Source organism: Ylistrum balloti, unplaced genomic scaffold, assembly GCF_031769215.1.
Source record: "Ylistrum balloti isolate Yb309-2 unplaced genomic scaffold, AGI_CSIRO_Ybal_v1 Utg370204, whole genome shotgun sequence".
Lineage (NCBI taxonomy): Eukaryota > Metazoa > Mollusca > Bivalvia > Pectinida > Pectinidae > Ylistrum > Ylistrum balloti.
The window spans coordinates 448,554-470,195 of record NW_026782177.1 but is presented as its reverse complement, the minus strand read 5'-3'; the positions used below and the strand labels follow the sequence as shown (position 1 = coordinate 470,195).

Below are 21,642 nucleotides of genomic sequence, written 5' to 3'. Positions count from 1 at the left end.
GCAAATGCTTTATTTTTAAATACAATATGAAAAATTACTCACTTACTCAGTCAACTCTCAGCACTCAAACTCCATAAGAATTTTATCTTAGTCTAATGATAATATGAATTGTGATGAAGCCCAATGCATTTTAGTCAATGATTGCAAGTTAAATTAGTTTGTATAAATCACCTTAACTTCATGTTATAGGATGAATCTGACCCCCCCCCCACCCCAATGTCCAACCCGACAAAAAATCAATAAAACCAGAAATAATGTCAGTTTCATTCCCACATGAACTGGGTACTATATAAAATAGCATTTGTCATGCAAGATATTCCTGAGAATTTAAAATTTCTAGACACCCATAAATGTTGGTATAATTTTCTACCAAGACACCACACAATACACTAATATTGTGTGTAATCTAGCACTTTAAACTTTCTACTGAAGTAGTATTCTTGTGTTTAAAACTGAAATGTCAAAAACAGTATCAAAACAGAATGTTATAACAAGGTTTTACTATTGTGTTGTGACAATTATTAAAGGTGGGTCCCTCTGTGTGATGAACATGATACAGATGAAGACAGAGAAATCTCCATTTATGTGTTTTCATCACGAGGCTTTGTGGAGTGTGACAATAAAAAAAAATTTTCTCTATTTATATCAAGTAGTATGATGGGTGCTGTCTTGGAAAAAATAAAATCATTTGCACAAAACAATGTAATGACAAGCCCTAAGTAAAATAAAAAATGTTTTGAAACTTAAGTAGAACAGGAGTAGATCCCAATATTTTCACTAATAGATTTTCTTAACCAATACTCAAATTTGTGACATTTAACACAATACACCACAGTTTCTGACAGCTGCACGGAATGTGTTTCAATACTGATGTCATGATGTTAAGGACGATGAAATCATTTTGATGACATTTTGATGATAAAAACACTCTCAAGATGTTTTCCAAGTGCAAGTGAAAGAATATTTTCCCTATGTGAAAAAATGACAATGGATTGAGTCTAGTAAAATGTGGAAAACTACAGAAATGTACTTCAAAAATTGTGGCAATGATCATGAAATAAAAATCTGACATGAAATGATAAGAATTTAAAAGCTTTCAATTGAAAATCTCTACGTTTTTACAAATCCTGTAAGATATCGAATGTATTTCTTCGGAACACTTTGTGTGTAATTGTCATCACTGTACAAACCTATTGACTAGTCAGTCTTTTTAATACATAGCTAAGCTCACACACAGCTTCATCATAATATACATCCACTTAATTCTCTCTGGACATGTATACGTTCCTAAGTCATACTGCCAAGTCCTAGCTTAGCACGCTAGACACACTTATAACATCACCGAACTATGTCTCTGATACAGGTACTACACCATGAACATCACAGGCAAAATTCAATATTTCTTTAAGGTCTTGCGTATGAGAGCCATTCTCTGAAAAATTCAAACAAAACAAAATTGAGATCAATGGGAAGAACTGTTTCAAGATACAACTACAGTACCCCCTACAGTCAACGATATTGCCTACAAGTCGGTGACAGTGCTCCACACATTTAATATTAGTTCCCCTATAAATAATATTACCTTTACAGTAAGTTGCAGCACCTTCTATAGTCAATGATTCTATCTCTACCACAGTCAGTGATTTTATCTCTAACAGTCAGTGATTCTATCTCTACCACAGTCAGTGATTTTATCTCTACCACAGTCAGTGATTTTATCTCTACCACAGTCAGTGATTTTATCTCTACCACAGTCAGTGATTTTATCTCTACCACAGTCAGTGATTCTATCTCTACCACAGTCAGTGATTTTATCTCTACCACAGTCAGTGATTTTATCTCTACCACAGTCAGTGATTTTATCTCTACCACAGTCAATGATTCTATCTCTACCACAGTCAGTGATTCTATCTCTACCACAGTCAGTGATTCTATCTCTACCACAGTCAGTGATTCTATCTCTACCACAGTCAATGATTCTATCTCTACCACAGTCAGTGATTCTATCTCTACCACAGTCAATGATTCTATCTCTACCACAGTCAGTGATTTTATCTCTAACAGTCAGTGATTTTATCTCTAACAGTCAGTGATTTTATCTCTACCACAGTCAGTGATTCTATCTCTACCACAGTCAGTGATTCTATCTCTACCACAGTCAGTGATTTTATCTCTACCACAGTCAGTGATTCCTCTACTACAGTCAGTGATATCTCTACCACAGTCACCCCTCTACCACAGTCAGTGATGATTCTATCTCTACCACAGTCAGCTCCCCTACAGTCAGTGATTACAGTGATTCTATCTCTAGTGATCCTACCTACAGTCAGTGATAGTGTCCTCCTACAGTCAGTGATAGTGTCCTCCTACAATCAGTGATATTGCCTCCTACTGTCAGTGATAGTGTCCCCTACATTTAGTGATAGTGCCCTCCTACATATTCAGTGATAGTACCCCTAAAATAATGATAGTGTCCCCTACATTCAGTGGTATTGTCCCCTTCATTCAGTGATAGCACCCCCTAAAACTAATTATAGTGCCCCTACAGTCAGTGATAGCACCCCCTACAGTCAGTGATAGCGCCCCCTACAGTCAGTGATAGTGTCCCCTACAGTCAGTGATAGTGTCCGCTACAGTCATTGATAGCGCCCCCTAAAACTAAATATAGTGCCCCTACAGTCAGTGATAGCCCCCCCTACAGTCAATGATAGCGCACCCTACAGTCAGTGATAGTGCCCCATACAGTCATTGATAGCACCCTGTACAGTCAGTGATAGCGCCCCCTAAAGTCAGTGATAGCGCCCCCTACACTCAGTGATAGCTCCCCCTACTGTCAGTGATATTGGCACCCTACAGTAAGTGATAGTTCCCCCTACAGTCATTGATAGCTCCCCCTAAAGTCAGTGATAGCGCCCCCTTCAGTCAGTGATAGCACCTTCTACAGTCAGTGATAGCTCCTCCTACTGTCAGTGATAGCGCACCCTACAGTAAGTGATAGCGCCACCTACAGTCAGTGATAGCACCCCCTACAGTCAGTGATAGTCAGTGACAATGCCCTCCTGCAGTCAGTGATAGCGCCCCCTACAGTCAGTGATAGAGGCCCCCTACAGTCAGTGATAGCGCCCCCTACAGTCAGTGATAGAGGCCCCCTACAGTCAGTGATAGCACCCCCTACAGTCAGTGATAGAGGCCCCCTACAGTCAGTGATAGAGGCCCCCTACAGTCGGTGATAGTGGCCCCCTACCTGTTTGTGAGCCTCTGTAGAACAAGCCTTCTTGTATGGCCGTAATTCATCAGATCCAAATCCAGGAATCCACATGTTCCAATTCCTCTCTGAAGAAAAATATTTGGATTAATTATTCAATTGATTTTTTTATTTAAAATACACAACAGATACCTGTAATTCATCAATTTCACGGGCCCTTGTCTGCAATATGTGGAAAAGAGTTGTATATTTTCAGTACAAATAATTTGTTTCCAGTAAAAGTGAAACCAATATTCAATCTTATAGCATTTGGAAACTTCATGTTGAGCGTGACTATTCTGATTTTCCTATTTTTGAAATTTATTTATATGCATTGTATATATTCAAGGGCTTCTCGTGAAGTGTTATGTCCTTGTGTCTGGAGTCCTAAACCAAGACACTTACTGACGTGAAGCGTTATGTCCTTATGTCTGAGGTACTAAACCAAGACACTTACTAAGTTGAAGTGTTATGTCCTTGTGTCTGGAGTCCTAAACCAAGAGAATTACTAAGGTGTAGTGTTATGTCCTTGTGTCTGGAGTCCTAAACCAAGACACTTACTACTGAGGTGAAGTGTTATGTCCTTGTGTCTGGAGTCCTAGACCAAGAGAATTACTAAGGTGTAGTGTTATGTCCTTGTGTCTGGAGTCCTAAACCAAGACACTTACTGAGGTAAAGTGTTATGTCATTGTGTCTGGAGTCTTAGATCAAGAGAATTACTAAGGTGTAGTGTTATGTCCTTGTGTCTGGAGTCCTAAACCAAGACACTTACTACTGAGGTGAAGTGTTATGTCATTGTGTCTGGAGTGCTTAACCAAGAGACTTACTGAGGTGAAGTGATGCCTTTATCTGGAGTCCGAAACCAAGTGACTTACCAAGATGGAGCTGTACGTCCTTGACCTCTAAAGTGCTGGACTTTCTGTGTTTGGCAATTTGACAGGCAGAGTTGACTATACTGTCTATGAAATCATCTGCCACTTGAAGTAATACCTAGACACAATAACAATGATTCAAATCACCTATTACTTCACAAAATACCATAGTTTGTAAAAATTTGTAATTTAATGTCTTGAACAATCACAGAAAAGAAATAATTTGCCCAGATATGATGATAATTTTTAATTACCACCCACATAAGTTTGACCAATATAGGTTCTGGACGTACATGAGAACTGACTCTTTGAAAAGCTGACTCTTTGTATAGCAGTAATATAAAACAGGAATTCATTAAAAAAACTGATATATCACTTATGTTGACGAGGTGTCTTTTCAACTATAAGTTGAGAACAAATCAATCTCCACATAATGAAAGGGCTATATTCACCTCTTCTACATCATCATCTAGTTGTTCAAGGGGATCAACTTCCTTAACTAATTCCTGTAGTCTTCGCTTGTCTAGGACTTTGTTTTCACTGACAGGGGTTGGGTGAGGTGCCATCTGGACAGGACTGGGGTGGGGCTGCCTCATTCCTAGGGGTGGCTGGGCGATCCCCATCATAGGCGATGGCTGTGCCACCATAGCTGTTCCATCAGTCGACATTGGAGGGGCCTTGTTCATTGTCTACAGAAAATCAAACCAGACATGTACATTCATGTGATATAATTACCATGATATATGTTAAGGACTATTTACAAAAAAATTATGCTTCCTGTTACCCTAGTAATGCTATATTTTTTGTCCCTGCCATGATTAAATCTACTGAGTCTACCTATAGTCTGTGTTCTGACAAGATCAGGGAGAATAGGTTATGTGTGTATTGTGAGGAGGTCAAAGGGCTTCAATAGCTTGCTAATGTTTCCTGGATACTTTTCAACCTTCAGTCCTAGAAGGACGAAATAGATGTATGATGCAATATAATTCATTGTTTGGCTCTACCCTACCTCAGGGCTAGCTCTGGGTCAAAATTCAGTTTCGCCAAACCAAATGTTTTTTTCTATAAGTGCGCGAACAGATTCCGGAACTCACCCTCAACCGACGAGCCCTTAATTTCCTCATATAATAAAAACACATATGCTAATTATATAATTACATTATTTATTCACTGTTTTAACAACAATACATCAAACATAACACAGTATATGGTAAAAGAGTTTATAAACATGGAATTATTACAGGCCTTCTGCATCTCGACAGTTTGCTGTTGTGTTGCCAAAGCAGCATAGTGAGAGTTCTCATCTGTAAAATTGAAAATAAAATTTAGAATAGAATTGGACATTTGCAGAGAGATACAGGATTACATCGAACCTTATTTTACACCATCAAAGTATTATACTTATTACAGTAACTTCCTAAGTAATATATCTCTTAAAAACACTTCAGAGATAATAAAGACATAATCGTTAAACTAAAAGATTGAGTTTCTAATTCATGTGCCAAGCAGGCTGTAATGAGTAACTACATTGTACCATCCTCCAGGCTGTATATACTGATCCTTTCTCATGCTTAACCAAGCACTTCTTCTTCATGATACTGCAGCCATCAGTGAAACTATTTCTAACTAATGCCTTAATACATATGTCACAAAACATGAGCTTTTGCTCTGGGTCATATTTTAGCCATGGCCTGCCAATTTTCCAACTATCTAGAAACTTTCTTGAACTACTGCCCCTGTTAGTAACCTGATCAGGACTATCATTTTCCTTTTCAATAGATGGTGTCTTAAAACCAAATGATGACAATCTTGGTACTTTCCCATCCCTATCACTAAAGGAGAGTTTACGTTTTCCCATTTCATCTAACGATCTATCTCAGTGAAGGGCCAAATCTGATGTGACCAAAATATGTACAAAAATATAAAACAAAATCGGCAACATAGTGTAAAAACAACGAAATTATATCTTGTGTTTCTTGCTATTTTGATTGTCGATCAAAAAGATTAAGAAGCCCATTTCGGGCCCTTTCAAATACACTAGTTTACTAAGTTATGTCTGCAGAAATCACAAACTCGTGCCCAATTAACGACATCGACACACCTAATGATCCACCTACCGTAAGCCCATTCCCAATAAAACAACATCTTTCCTTCAGCTAACTTACCTTATTGTTCACGGCAGAGGCTATCCCGGATTGAGACAATGGAGACATCATTGGATAATTTCAGGCGTGTTGCTGTTTAGACAGGTAAATGTTTCTGTCAAAACACAAAAGAGTTCAGATAGCTGACCTTGCCCCAGCTGCGTGAGTCAGTCAACCGTGACCGTGTAGTACACAACGATGTCGGAGCAAAATTTACCTGTGTCACTCGTTACAAATAAGTTAAACGCCAGTGATTTTTCTCTGTACAGTCATCGGTGACTGGAAATGTCTGTAATCGGCATTTTCGCCAATAGAAAGTTGAAATCGCCAATCTCATTTCACTTTCGCCAATGGCGCCATTGGCGATCGCCAGCCCTGCTACCTTATCTTAATAAGTATTGAAAGGTATTATTTATTTGTGTGTCTCCTGTACAATATTGATATGCAGGTTTCAATGAGGTTTCAAGAAAACCTTCTATATCTCAACCAGTTTTACAAATATTAACATGATGGTTTGGTTTATATTGTTCAGCATCCTTTCAAAAACTATGGTCATTTAAGTATGGCCTCTCATTGTATGTGAGTTGAGGGTATGTGTTGAATACATGTGTATTTTGAAGACTGCAATATGTTGGTATAATCCTCCCTGTGATTGCGCAGAACTGAAGCTGTTAATAAAGTATTACCACAATGAAGTATATTGTCGAAGGCCCCCAGCAGGACACCAAACCTGGTCACATTACACTGAGCCAGCAGTTACTCTACGGTTGAGCTGCACTTAAATTTAAGCTTTAAGCAAAGATCAGTAATTATTGTTTTTATTGATTCTGGTGTATTTCAGCTAGAAGACAGAACCCAAAGTCTTCCTCACTGGGGCAAATTACAGGCCAAAAATGAGACAGTATACTGGAAAATATTAAGGAGAAAGATCTTTAGAAAAGAGAACAAATATGAAGAAATCAAAATTTGGTCACCTCTTTTGATCATGCATGGGTACAATGTTTAAGTCCTATATTTCGTGAAACTTGATACATTATGATCATACTAACAACATATATTTTGATACTGCTTACTTAATTATATATTTTGAGCGACACAATCTAAAAATGCTTTATAACCCATGCATGCTATTTGTATAAATGTTTCATGATAACCCATGCTATTTTCATCAAGCGTTAATGTCAAGCTCAATATAGTAAAATTGTCACAGTTTATTAAGATAAATCAGAGACGTATATATACGTGTGATATATACGTCTCTGGATAAATACAAGTACCATCAGCTATTGAGGAAAATGTAACTCTATAATTCAACCAGTTTTACAAATGTAACTCTGGTAAAATACTAGCTGCAATATACCACTCGGCTAGAGAGAACTTCTCTTTAGCTTGACTGGTTGAGCGTCAGACTAGTAGGCCATGGGTCACGGGTTCGACTCCAAGTGGAGGCAGTGGAATAAATAATGACCTCTGTTACACAAATATCAACATTAAACTTGGTACAAAGGTATGTCTCATCGGAGTATATATTTATAGCATATCTTATGTCGCTAACTTCAAATTTATTATGGTTATCAGTAACATTTACACAGGCAAAAGTTCAAATATTTTCATTTAAACATCAAGATTATTATCTCGATACTGACATTTTACAGTGTACAATTTTGTAATGCTGTGTATTTTTTCAATACAACAGTACTAGTATAGTACTATGACTTAGAATGGACGCATGAACATTTTGATGGTTGACTAACGTCAATCGGTGAATTTAACTCTCTCAGTCCCTCATATCAATTTAAGATTTCATAATAGTTTCTTGTCATTTGGAACTTTCAAGTGATTATAGACATGTTTACCTTCCCTTTCTCTCCGACGCCATCTTCAATCGCGGATGTCGTAAACGGCGAGAGTAATAAGTTAAACAGAGAAGGGCAGTCCGGAATTAAAAGTAAAACATAAAGCAAAGTAAATAATTATAACAACAAACAACCAATAGACACGTTTCTAAATAATTTGATGTAAATAAGTTGATGAACGAAGAATAATTTTACTAATTCTAATTTTAAAAATAAGTTTTACATTGCTATGCGCATTTTTGGTCCGTCATTAGGAAAATGTAATAGAATGTCCCTCCTCCAGTTTATGGCATCTCAAGGTTATGCAAACGCTTAAAAGAATTTCTAAAATGGAAAATAAGATACAGGCAGCATCCGTATGTATTTAAGACGTTTTTTTTTTAAATTGATTTGTCGCTCAGAAATTGGAGGTTGTCAAGTTTTGAGTAAACAGAGAATACACACGTTAAAATTCTGATGTTTCCTATAGAAAATATCTTGCTAATGTACTGAAACGTCTTTCCAAGTCCGACGTTGTAACGAAACGATCCTGTCATATGAGACATGCACATAATAATATGTCTAGTATGTACATCCACACTCTTGTAGAATTCAGGTCTGAAATGTCATTTCATCCCACAGAACAATTTATCTCTGATTAGAACCATCTTCTTCCTCCCGACATTTCATCTTGCATACATATTGTGGTGATATGGGTCTTCCTTGCACTAAACCATGCAGTATATTGAAATTCCGTTTCGGCGACTAGTCTTGTAAATACCAAGATGTTAGTCAGTCTACAGTTTAGTGTGTCAGCTAGTGAACATGTGGATTTTTACAGCTCTGCTCACTTCTGTACTTGTAGATCATAAGCCTGTTTAGGGTTATCGATAGCATTGATAGAGTGTGCATATAGATTGACTTTTTCTTGATACAAATTCAGACTTTGTTCCCTCAGCAAAATTGTCATAATAAATGCTCTATAGTGCTTGTGTTGATTGTTGAACCTTGGAAACACCGTAAAATAAAGCTTTATGAAAAAAATACAGGAAGGGAGGTAACTCTTTTCATGTTCTGATTTTAAAAAAGCTGTGAACATTTCTAGCCGTTTTGGAAAAGCTCCTCTCAGGCATCTGAGCACCCAAGAGCTAGGCTCTTACAAACACTAGACATCATATGTATGAGGTTTTATTTTCATTGCAAATGTGAAGCATACAACATATGCATCTCAATATATTTAAAAACATTTTATGACTTACTTCGATGCAAACCTTAAAACTTGCAAGTAGAGAGGGAACTTTCAGTTTGGAGTTTTTAGTGTACCTTCTCAATCCAAAGATGCTCCAATCCTGCTAATCCATATGCATCATTTATGTTTATTTTGTTGTATAAAACTCCTAATTAAAGTGAGTATTTATGCTAATACTAATGATGTTCATATATTTGGTAACATCTTTTTCAGCTGGTGGACTTGAAAGCAGAGCTATACAGAAAACAAGAAGAATTTAAACAACAAAAATTAAAGGAAAAAGGCTCAAGTTACATCCGACCAAAAACTTCAGAAAAGGTTTGATATTGTGTTATAGGACTATTATAGCTGTACTTGGTATATAAAAGTAATTATATTTCTGACAAAGAATTTGTCAATTTGATGAAAACTTATGTCGCTGCACAGTGCAGTGATGATCTTAGTAATCCTACATCATTTAGTGATGTCTTAACCTGTCCAGGGATGATATAACTTTTCCAGGGATGATATAACTTTTCCAGAGACAATACATGATATTGTAGGGAAACCATCAAATTTCCTCTGTATTAATATTTTATTATTATTGATTACTTTTATATGTGGTCAGATATTTCTGATTACAAAATAATTCTGAATTTTTAACATAACTCCTCACAGTAGCTGGCATTATTCTGGCATTCTGTTGATTGTTTTATATCAATTCTAGACTGATAAAAATAAATGACAGGGAAATGTAAGAATAATCTTGGCAGTTCACACAGGTGCAAAAAGAAAAAAAAACTTTCTGTACCATGAATATTAATTATTCATTTTAGAAATGTAAACTATGATGAAAGATCTTTTATCATTATTTTGAAATTCTCGAACAAAATACTGATCAGAATATCACTTATTCTAATTTTAGTGTTTATTCCACAGAAAAATGATATATGGAGTAAGAAAAATACTGGTGTTCTTGAAAGAGCGAAGAGAGATCTTGAAAAGAAAGTGGAGGAAGAAAATGCTTTTGAAAATTCAAGGTGATCATAATATAATTTGTATTATTTTGTCAAGTTTTGAAAGTGAAAAATTAAAGAATTAATATTAATGAGAAAAACAAAAAAAATGCCATTAATCTTAAGGTATAAAAATTTTGTACACAATTTACGATATAGAATATTTGAACTCACTATTTATAAATAACTTGTATAACTATCAAGGCTTTGTTGATGATTGACCAGGAAATTCTTTATCATTTTGAAGGAAGAAACTTGAGGAAAAAGCCAGAATGTATGACAGGATAACAGAAGGGTCAGATATTCCAGGTACAGTATGATTAGGTTCCTTCTAATCACTGTGAAGGATTGTCGATAACTGATTTTATTCAATAAGCTTTCGTAATATCTGTTATACAATATTTCATTTTAAGATCCATTGCTACAGTGAATTAATTCAACATTTCAGTTGTCTTCACAAATTTTGTGAAGTTTCCAACAAAGAAAACCTTTATTCAATGCTAACATTTAAAGACTTATATCAGTACAGATATAAGTTGTTATGTACTAGGAGGAGTTTTGACAAACACCGTCTTCTGGGATATTGAACTAGTGAACTCTCAGTCTCAAAACAGACATTTTACTTCTTGGCGAAAGGGAAATTCCCACTAGCCAGGAATAGCATTGTGACCCATACTTTCAACTTCTACACTACTCCCTCCTTCACATATTACTCTTGAACCTGAAGTAACCTACAAGCCAGGTTCTATAGTTCTAGGAAGCATTTCAATCACCTATTACTTCTAACTTTGGAGTGGTCAACAGCACCAAGTCTGTAATAGGAATGAGTAATGAAAAACACCTTGCCTCTTTTTTTCTCAGGTTTGACTTAGTGAGCTTTTGGTCACCAATCAGACACTCTACTGCTTGACTGCAGGGCAAATCCCACAAGCTGAGGCTAAGAAAGTGACCTGTACTCTCAGCTTCTACAGTTAATCAGAATTACTTTATCAACTCTAGTGACATTCTAATGTTCTTAACTTTGTGTCATATAAATTACATCATATTCTGAAAGATATCATTCATTAGTAGTTATTGATTAACAAAATCATGTGCTGTTACAGAGGAAGATGGCAGCAAACTCTACTTGGTGGACTTTGAGAAAAAAGTCATAGATCAGATGATAGATGTTAGAGAGAAAGACAGAGAAGCAAGGAAGAGGGAGGAAGAAAATGAAAGGAGAAAACAAGAGGAGGAGATATTGTCAAAAGCAGATATTCCTCCACCAGCTAACAAGGAGGAAGAATGGCATGTTGTTTTATAAGAAATATTACTCTACTTAACAATACTAAAATCTTATACTAAAATATTGAAAATTATTATAACAAACTGATAAATATTACAGCAAATTATTATCACAATAATACAATGTTTTTGTATTCTGATTAAAAATCATGTAGAATTCTGGACAATAGAACCTGTTTTAGTAGATAAATGAAACAGAAATTCACAAAATTCTCATATATTTATGCCCCACCTGTGTCCAAATCTGGTTAGTTAACGATAAATCTATTAAGATCCTGCAGATCTAGTTTTGATTTGTGACTCCCATTTATATTTATATTTCTCACACACTCGCTGCCATAAATAAAACCGTGTGTTATAGGGTGGACTATACCGATGCCTTTGGAAGAACTAGAACATGCATGCGGAAGGATTTAAAGGACCTGAGAGAGAAAGACAGGAAAACTTCTGACAAAAGGTAAGTCTGACTGTCTGGACACAAGTATATCAACCTTGTGGACTGGTTAAAATCTTATCCCTAATTAGTGTGTGTCTGGACAGAAATATGTCAGCCTTGTGGATTGGTTAAAATCTGATCCCTAATAAGTGTGTGTGTCTGGACACAAGTATATCAACGTTGTGGACTGTAACATTTTCTATACCAGTAACATATGACACTGAAAACATGAAAATGGGTTAAAATTAATAGCATATAGGATGTTATAAGAAAACTTTAATTGTATAACTCGAATTCGGACCAAAGGTAGCAGTAAACAGTTAATTTGCATTTTTCCTGAAATTATTTGTCATGTTTTAGACATACAGGTATAGCAGATTGGTTATGAAAAATATATCATTACATGTATATATATTTATAAACTACATAACAATTACATTAACAGTAGAGAGATGGAATTTGTGTAAAAAAAAAATTTTCTCTGATTTCTGACATTTGATTGTCATGGTTACCTACTGAAAAAATGCTAAAATACTGCTAATTCCAACCTAACCCTACAACTTTCTAGGAGAAATTTAATTCTAAACACCTATCTTACATCTTACAATCAACAACAGTCACGGTAACAAAGTACTTACATTTCAGCAAATTCCAACTCGGAAATTCTTCATAACATGACCACATGTAAACACTATGAAAATTTCACTTCCTGTAAAGCTAGTTTTTGGTGCGTAGACACAGATTCGAGACTGCCCAAATAGTAATCTCCAACACAAAGCTAAAATATTATCCTGAAAAAAATTAAACCCCACATTGTCCACTTTAACATGACAGGACCAATTTTAGCAAGGATTATTTTTTTTTCATTTTTAATTAGAACCTTTATAATGGGGTAATCTAATGAGCAAAAAAATCACCCATGGCCACACTGAGAAACTGTGTACTGCTACCAAAGCACATTCCACAGAGTGTATTGCTCTTGGTAAATTGCTACACTTTTACGTGACTGGCTCTTGTGCTATTATCCTTATGGTTATGTAATTCACAAGCATCTTATTTTTGCAATGTTTGCATATAAAAACAATTAAGATAATAAATTGCTGGGAATCTGCTTATCTGTTGAACGTTTGTCTTTTTCCATATAATCAATGAAGTATGATTGTCAGCTATGATTGCCACTGGGAGTTGAAAAAGATTCAGGAAAAAGGTGTCACCAAGAAATATTTTAAAATAGAATCGCAAATATTGATAGCTACAAAAATTAATTTTACCAGGATAACATCATAACCATGTAATCATATTTTTCTCCATAAGATCGTTTTAAATTTCATTTTACAGGTTAAATGAGATGCCAACACTTTTATCAGAGGACATGCGTCGTGAGATACAAAGACAGAAATGGGAGGACGAGGCCAAAGCTAACTTGAATGGTCCCGTCCACTACTCCAATGTACAGTTTGATGGTAATCATATTGTGCTATCTTATTTATCCTTGTTAGTAAACTTCTGTACTCTTGTCATCATTACATGTGATTTCGATCTTCATATTTTGCAGCAGTTTCAGTTCTGTTTGTTAGTAAAAATATAAATTTATTGGCCTCAAGTTAGAAGGTAATTCTAGTCTGTAGCTACAGTAATTCAGTTAACAAACCAAACAGATTAGATACAGGCCCATATGTCCTGTTTATTCACTTAGCTTTCTTTTATGTTGACTTAATCATACTAAATGGCTTTTGCAGAGATCAGAAATCATGGCACAGGCTTCTTCCAGTTTTCTAAGACAGAGGAGGATCGACAAAAGGAGATGGAAACTTTGGGTGATATACGACAACAGGTGAGGATGGGTGGACAAGTTTCTAGTTATCAGGACTGTTAATTTTGGGTGATATATGACAACAAGTGAAGATGGGTGGACAAGTCTCTAGTTATCAGGACTGTTAATTTTGGGTGATATATGACAACAAGTGAAGATGGGTGGACAAGTCTCTAGTTATCAGGACTGTTAATTTTAGGTGATTTACAACAACAGGTGAGGATGGGTGGACAAGTTTCTAATTATCAGGACTGTTAATTTTAGGTGATTTACAACAACAGGTGAGGATGGGTGGACAAGTTTCTAATTATCAGGACTGTTAATTTTAGGTGATTTACAACAACAGGTGAGGATGGGTGGACAAGTTTCTAATTATCAGGACTGTTAATTTTAGGTGATTTACAACAACAGGTGAGGATGGGTGGACAAGTTTCTAGTTATCAGGACTGTTAATTTTAGGTGATTTACAACAACAGGTGAGGATGGGTGGACAAGTTTCTAGTTATCAGGACTGTTAATTTTGGGTGATTTACAACAACAGGTGAGGATGGGTGGACAAGTCTCTAGTTATCAGGACGGTTAATTTTAGGTGATTATACAACAACAGGTGAATTTTGGATATATGGGTGGTTAATTTTGGGTGATATATGACAAGTTTCTAATTATCAGGACTGTTAATTTTGGGTGATATATGACAACAAGTGAAGATGGTGAGGATCAGGACTGTTAATTTTGGGTGATATATGACAACAAGTGAAGATTCTAATTATCAGGAATTTTAGGTGATTTACAACAACAGGTGTTAATTTTAGGTGATTTACAACAACAGGTGAGGATGGGTGGACAAGTTTCTAATTATCAGGACTGTTAATTTTAGGTGATTTACAACAACAGGTGAGGATGGGTGGACAAGTTTCTAATTATCAGGACTGTTAATTTTAGGTGATACAACAACAGGTTACAACAACAGGTGACTGTTAATTTTGATATATAGTGAAGATGGGTGGACAAGTCTCTAGTTATCAGGACTGTTAATTTTGGGTGATATATGACAACAAGTGAAGATGGGTGGACAAGTCTCTAGTTATCAGGACTGTTAATTTTGGGTGATATATGACAACAAGTGAACAGGACTGTTAATTTTGGGTGATATATGACAACAAGTGAAGATGGGTGGACAAGTTTCTAATTATCAGGACTGTTAATTTTAGGTGATTTACAACAATTTTAGGTGGTGAGGATGGGTGGACAAGTTTCTAATTATCAGGACTGTTAATTTTAGGTGATTTACAACAACAGGTGAGGATGGGTGGACAAGTTTCTAATTATCAGGACTGTTAATTTTAGGTGATTTACAACAACAGGTGAGGATGGGTGGACAAGTTTCTAATTATCAGGACTGTTAATTTTAGGTGATTTACAACAACAGGTGAGGATGGGTGGACAAGTTTCTAATTATCAGGACTGTTAATTTTAGGTGATTTACAACAACAGGTGAGGATGGGTGGACAAGTTTCTAATTATCAGGACTGTTAATTTTAGGTGATTTACAACAACAGGTGAGGATGGGTGGACAAGTTTCTAATTATCAGGACTGTTAATTTTGGGTGATATATGACAAGTGAAGATGGGTGGACAAGTCTCTAGTTATCAGGACTGTTTAAATGTCTATATCAAAATAAAATCAGTTATGAAAGACACCTTGTTGTCATATATTATACCTGACTACATATGGTATATGGGAGGGTTCAGTCGAAAGGTAATGGCTGGTACCGTAAATTTCTGCGTATAGTGCACACTTTTTCAAGCTAAAACTGTCGTGTCAAAATGGGGGTGCGCATTATATGCAGGAACATGCCATTCTTGGGGTTATCATTCGTGAGTTCTGTGTCTGCCATATTGGATTATCTCCCTTCACATAGTTATATGTAAGAGTCATCGGTCATAAATGATAGTTTGGGGATAAAATGTTTTAATCACTGGCCATACACGCAAGCATTACGGTGAATCTATTATTAATCGCATTATACCCGAGTACGTATTATACCCGCAAATTTACGGTAATTTCTTCCTATAGACATGAATCTGGCCTCTTACTGCTGATAATAATAACATGCTAATGTCCCCTGTAAACAATGAGCTTGTGTGTTATTATGTCATTAGATAGTTTAATTCATTATTGAATTATATTTACATAAATATAAACAATATATTGAGCAATAATTGGAAAGTAACAGTTTCGTTAATAACGTTTTTACTGAGCAATTCTAAAGCTTATAATTATTGGTCGTTAATGTTGTGTTCCGTAATTGACAGACCCTTGATGAGCGTTCCCGTAGAGAGAGACTGAAGGAAAAGCGAAAGGCAATGCTGGACGCTCGACTTGCGAAGGTCAAAAAACGTAAACAGCAGATCGCCGGAATAATTAGCACAGAAACTGAAGAAGGTATTAAATGTAGGAATAAAGAAATATGTTTCCTCCTTCTTACGGCAGTTGGAGTAGATTACTTATTGTCTTAACCTGGAAACAGTTTTACCTTTCTCAAGATGAAAAGATTTATTTACTCACATCCATATCATTATAACCTTTGTATTTCTATGATAGAAATTGACTGTAAGCTGCAGTTTAAGTATACAGTACTTCCACACTCACTGTCAAGTACAGTTAAGGGGAGATAATCCACCATATTTCTAAGAAAACTAACTTGTGTTGCCTGAAACTAAAGCACAACAAACAATTAATTCTGTTAAGGAGGCTTTATCTGGTAAAATGAAACACAGTGCTTGCCTACACATGATTTTAAGTATACACATCCACTTTTGTAGAAAATTTTGTTTATGGAAATTGGTATATTGTGTTGTTAGTACCTAGGTATGTTTGCAATTTCCAAGATTTTAAATTTTGTTCGTTGTTACCATTTGTGAAAAAAATAAAAATGAAAATAAATAGCCTTTGATGGATTACTGTATCAAAGTAAATTATTTTACAGATATCCAGTTAAAGGAGCCAGTCAGTGACCATAAAGAAAAGACAGCAACAGAAGAACCCAAACTACTGACTCGAGATGTAAACATCAACAAAAATAAACCAGAACGGGAATGGGACAAAGGAAAGGACAGTAAGTGTGACATGTCCATATAGTTTCCTTCTATACAGCCAGTGTGACATGTCCATATAGTTTCCCTCTATACAGCCAGTGTGACACATCCATATAGTTTCCTTCTATACAGCCAGTGTGACACATCCATATAGTTTCCTTCTATACAGCCAGTGTGACACATCCATATAGTTTCCTTCTATACAGCCAGTGTGACACATCAATATAGTTTCCTTCTACACAGCCAGTGTGACATATCAATAAAGTTTCCCTCTACACTGCCAGTGTGACACATCAATATAGTTTCCTTCTACACAGCCAGTGTGACACATCAATATAGTTTCCTTCTACACAGCCAGTGTGACACATCAATATAGTTTCCTTCTACACAGCCAGTGTGACACATCAATATAGTTTCCTTCTACACAGCCAGTGTGACACATCCATATAGTTTCCTTCTACACAGCCAGTGTGACACATCAGTATTGTTTCCCTCTATACAGCCAGTGTGACACATCAATATAGTTTCCTTCTATACAGCCAGTGTGACACATCCATATAGTTTCCTTCTACACAGCCAGTGTGACACATCAGTATTGTTTCCCTCTATACAGCCAGTGTGACATATCTATATAGTTTTACCTCTACACAGCCAGTGTGACATATCAATATAGTTTCCCTCTACACAGCCAGTGTGACATATCTATATAGTTTTACCTCTACACAGCCAGTGTGATATATCAATATAGTTTTACCTCTACTCAGCAAGTGTGACATATCAATATAGTTTTACCTCTACACAGCCAGTGTGATATATCAATATAGTTTTACCTCTGCACAGCCAGTGTGACATATCAATATAGTTTCCCTCTACACAGCCAGTGTGATATATCAATATAGTTTTACCTCTGCACAGCCAGTGTGACATATCAATATAGTTTCCCTCTACACAGCCAGTGTGACATATCAATATAGTTTTACCTCTACACAGCCAGTGTGACATATCTATATAGTTTTACCTCTACACAGCCAGTGTGACATATCAATATAGTTTTCCCTCTACACAGCCAGTGTGATATATCAATATAGTTTTACTTCTACACAGCCAGTGTGATATATCAATATAGTTTTACCTCTACACAGCCAGTGTGACATATCTATATAGTTTTACCTCTACTCAGCCAGTGTGACATATCAATATAGTTTTCCCTCTACACAGCCAGTGTGACATATCAATATAGTTTTCCCTCTACACAGCCAGTGTGATATATCAATATAGTTTTCCCTCTACACAGCCAGTGTGACATATCTATATAGTTTTACCTCTACACAGCCAGTGTGACATATCTATATAGTTTTACCTCTACTCAGCCAGTGTGACATATCAATATAGTTTTCCCTCTACACAGCCAGTGTGACATATCTATATAGTTTTACCTCTACACAGCCAGTGTGACATATCTATATAGTTTTACCTCTACACAGCCAGTGTGATATATCAATATAGTTTTACCTCTGCACAGCCAGTGTGACATATCAATATAGTTTCCCTCTACACAGCCAGTGTGACATATCAATATAGTTTTCCCTCTACACAGCCAGTGTGACATATCTATATAGTTTTACCTCTACACAGCCAGTGTGACATATCTATATAGTTTTACCTCTACACAGCCAGTGTGATATATCAATATAGTTTTACTTCTACACAGCCAGTGTGAGATATCAATATAGTTTTACTTCTACACAGCCAGTGTGAGATATCAATATAGTTTTACTTCTACACAGCCAGTGTGATATATCAATATAGTTTTACTTCTACACAGCCAGTGTGACATATCTATATAGTTTTACCTCTACACAGCCAGTGTGATATATCAATATAGTTTTACTTCTACACAGCCAGTGTGAGATATCAATATAGTTTCCCTCTACACAGCCAGTGTGACATATCAATATAGTTTTCCCTCTACACAGCCAGTGTGACATATCAATATAGTTTTCCCTCTACACAGCCAGTGTGACATATCTATATAGTTTTACCTCTACACAGCCAGTGTGATATATCAATATAGTTTTACTTCTACACAGCCAGTGTGAGATATCAATATAGTTTTACTTCTACACAGCCAGTGTGACATATCTATACATATCTATATAGTTTTACCTCTACACAGCCAGTGTGACATATCAATATAGTTTTCCCTCTACACAGCCAGTGTGACATATCTATATAGTTTTACCTCTACACAGCCAGTGTGACATATCAATATAGTTTTCCCTCTACACAGCCAGTGTGACATATCTATATAGTTTTACCTCTACACAGCCAGTGTGACATATCAATATAGTTTTCCCTCTACACAGCCAGTGTGACATATCTATATAGTTTTACCTCTACACAGCCAGTGTGATATATCAATATAGTTTTACTTCTACACAGCCAGTGTGAGATATCAATGTAGTTTTACCTCTACACAGCCAGTGTGAGATATCAATATAGTTTTACCTCTACACAGCCAGTGTGACACATCCATACAGTTTCCATCTATACCAAAAGTTAGTCATTTATTATAAAGGAATTTACTTTCATTCAATTCAAGGGTTTTCTGTGCACCATGTGCACAAAATGATAAGAGATAAAATTTGATATAGATGATAGTACTAGTGGATTTGTTTTAGCAAGATTTATCCATGAGATCAAGTGTCAATGAAAATAATTTTGAATTACTATGAAATTTGAGCCCCATGATTTTACAGTATACTAGACACTTAAAACAGAATTTTCTTAGAATTGATAAACTCTATTGGAAGATTTCTACTACTGTTATAACAGGAACATTGTCTTGTACTTTTTTAAAGGGTTGTTTCCACATCCCAGCGCAACAACAGAAGAGAGGTATTTTGAGGAGAAACGAGGAGAAAGACAGCCGGAATTTGCTCCACCATCATTTTATTATTCTGATACGAAGAAAAATCCTGCAGTGGCAACACAAAGATTGAAAACGGGATCAAATTATTCCGTCTTTGATCAGAAAGAGACCCACACAAAGAAAAAATGGCCTATCTCCTCTCATGACAACAATGTGACTTGTGAATTGATGCCACCTCTGGTTTATCCTGATGAAAATGTAGTAGAAAAGTCAAATATACTGTGTCAACCAGACACCTCGCTTGATAACACTGCCATACCTCCATCAAACAGTCAGAAAACAAAACCAAGTCAGTTGTCAAGTAAAACGTTTGGCCCTTGCACAGATACGGAAAATATTGAAGAGTTTTTGAAAAGGGAGCGACAAGAAACTTCAAAAACCCGACAAAGTGATGATAGGGTGCCAGGTGTGGAGCCTTGTGGAAGCGTGGCAGTAGAGGATATTCCGTTACCAGGGCAACGCATCAGCATTGGAAATACAGACACAAATGTGACATTTCCCAGCAAAGTTCAGTCTAATAGCCTAGACTTTAGTTATAACCAGGAAAACATGTCATCCGGCAGCACTGTGTATGACTTCTCTACTGAAACCAAGAACAAGTCTGGATGGTTTCAACATAATCCTATGTCACAGTTTGATGTATATGGACAACCAAACTTAAACCTCCCACCACCAGGTATGGTGAATCCTTTTTCAGGAACTTTTTCAGTGCCAGCTGGTACAGAGGGTCAACACTCATATACTGTCTCATCTGCTGATGTACACACTCCTGGCTATGTAAACATCAACACACAGCAAAGTAAACCAGAGGAGACTGCTCCAGTTTACATAACACCAAACACTGAGGAAACCAATCCAGTCTACATACCAAAGTCTAGTATTGTGGACACCCGTCTGATCAGAAATGAATCTTACAAAGACTACTCAGCTGATGAAACAAAGGATGGGGAAACGGGCCCAGCTGATACAAATCTACAGTCAGACTGTGATATTCCTAACCAACCCTCTAATAGGAGTGTGTTTTCTAGTGCTCCCGTCAAATACCCTCAGAGTCAAACTTTCGAGACAACAGATCAGTGATACTCCTGGTAATTGTGTGTCAGTTATACTTTATCTTAAGAGTATATATACAGAACTGTTAATATTGATGATAAGTATCTATGGATAATTATCAGGTAATTCAGTATACATAAAGACGGTTGCTTTTTTTGGTCTCCCTCAGAGTTTGAAAATTTATTGAACACTCATATCCTGGGTTGTAGAAGGAAAATTACTGATGAATAACACTCCAAACATTTATACAATCATAAAGACAAGGCAACAGACCAAGAAATATCTTGTTAATTTATAAATAAAATTAGTGAACATGTTGTGATGTACTCTTTCTTTCTAACATTGCTAAAAACGAGATATCTAACAGCCATGGTCAAAAATATCCATTTGTTTCTACAGTGGTCAACACATGTGTGATTGGTAAAAAATGGTTTTCAAGTATACAAAGGCTGTCTAGGTCCACTTGAGTATACAGTGTGATGGGCTAAGTCTAGGTCCACTTGAGTATACAGTGTGATGGGCTAAGTCTAGGTCCACTTGAGTATACAGTGTGATGGGCTAAGTCTAGGTCCACTTGTATACAGTGTGATGGGCTAAGTCTAGGTCCACTTGAGTATACAGTGTGATGGGCTAAGTCTAGGTCCACTTGAGTATACAGTGTGATGGGTTTAGTCTAGGTCCACTTA

General features: G+C 36.3%; 2 protein-coding genes across 2 annotated transcripts; one reads left to right on the top strand and one right to left on the bottom strand.

Moving 5' to 3' along the window:
* Window positions 1-213: 213 nt before the first annotated feature.
* On the bottom strand, window positions 214-4,802 carry LOC132551506 (transcription initiation factor TFIID subunit 12-like). The gene is made up of 4 exons (XM_060215656.1): window positions 4,569-4,802; window positions 4,120-4,234; window positions 3,245-3,333; window positions 214-1,432 (listed from the first exon to the last, which is right to left on the bottom strand). The coding sequence occupies exons 1-4, from the start codon at window positions 4,800-4,802 to the stop codon at window positions 1,394-1,396; spliced, it is 477 nt and encodes a 158-aa protein (XP_060071639.1). The 3' UTR covers window positions 214-1,393.
* Window positions 4,803-8,445: 3,643 nt separating this feature from the next.
* LOC132551511 (coiled-coil domain-containing protein 174-like) lies at window positions 8,446-21,263 on the top strand. Its single transcript, XM_060215663.1, has 11 exons — window positions 8,446-8,472; window positions 9,558-9,662; window positions 10,263-10,363; window positions 10,587-10,648; window positions 11,443-11,626; window positions 11,985-12,080; window positions 13,398-13,522; window positions 13,799-13,893; window positions 16,189-16,318; window positions 16,863-16,991; window positions 19,833-21,263. The coding sequence occupies exons 1-11, from the start codon at window positions 8,446-8,448 to the stop codon at window positions 20,981-20,983; spliced, it is 2,205 nt and encodes a 734-aa protein (XP_060071646.1). The 3' UTR covers window positions 20,984-21,263.
* Window positions 21,264-21,642: the final 379 nt, after the last annotated feature.

What these genes read in the sequence shown, in the direction of transcription:
- LOC132551511 (XM_060215663.1), top strand. Translation starts at nt 8,446, where the DNA reads ATGGAAAATAAGATACAGGCAGCATCC. An exon ending in AATGCTTTTGAAAATTCAAG is followed by an intron (nt 10,364 to 10,586) that starts GTGATCATAATA and finishes ATCATTTTGAAG; the next exon opens with GAAGAAACTTGAGGAAAAAG. An exon ending in AGGAAAACTTCTGACAAAAG is followed by an intron (nt 12,081 to 13,397) that starts GTAAGTCTGACT and finishes TTCATTTTACAG; the next exon opens with GTTAAATGAGATGCCAACAC.
- LOC132551506 (XM_060215656.1), bottom strand. Translation starts at nt 4,802, where the DNA reads ATGAACAAGGCCCCTCCAATGTCGACTGATGGAACAGCTATGGTGGCA. An exon ending in TAGATGATGATGTAGAAGAG is followed by an intron (nt 4,235 to 4,568) that starts GTGAATATAGCC and finishes TATTGTGTCTAG; the next exon opens with GTATTACTTCAAGTGGCAGA. An exon ending in GGACGTACAGCTCCATCTTG is followed by an intron (nt 3,334 to 4,119) that starts GTAAGTCACTTG and finishes ATTTTTCTTCAG; the next exon opens with AGAGGAATTGGAACATGTGG.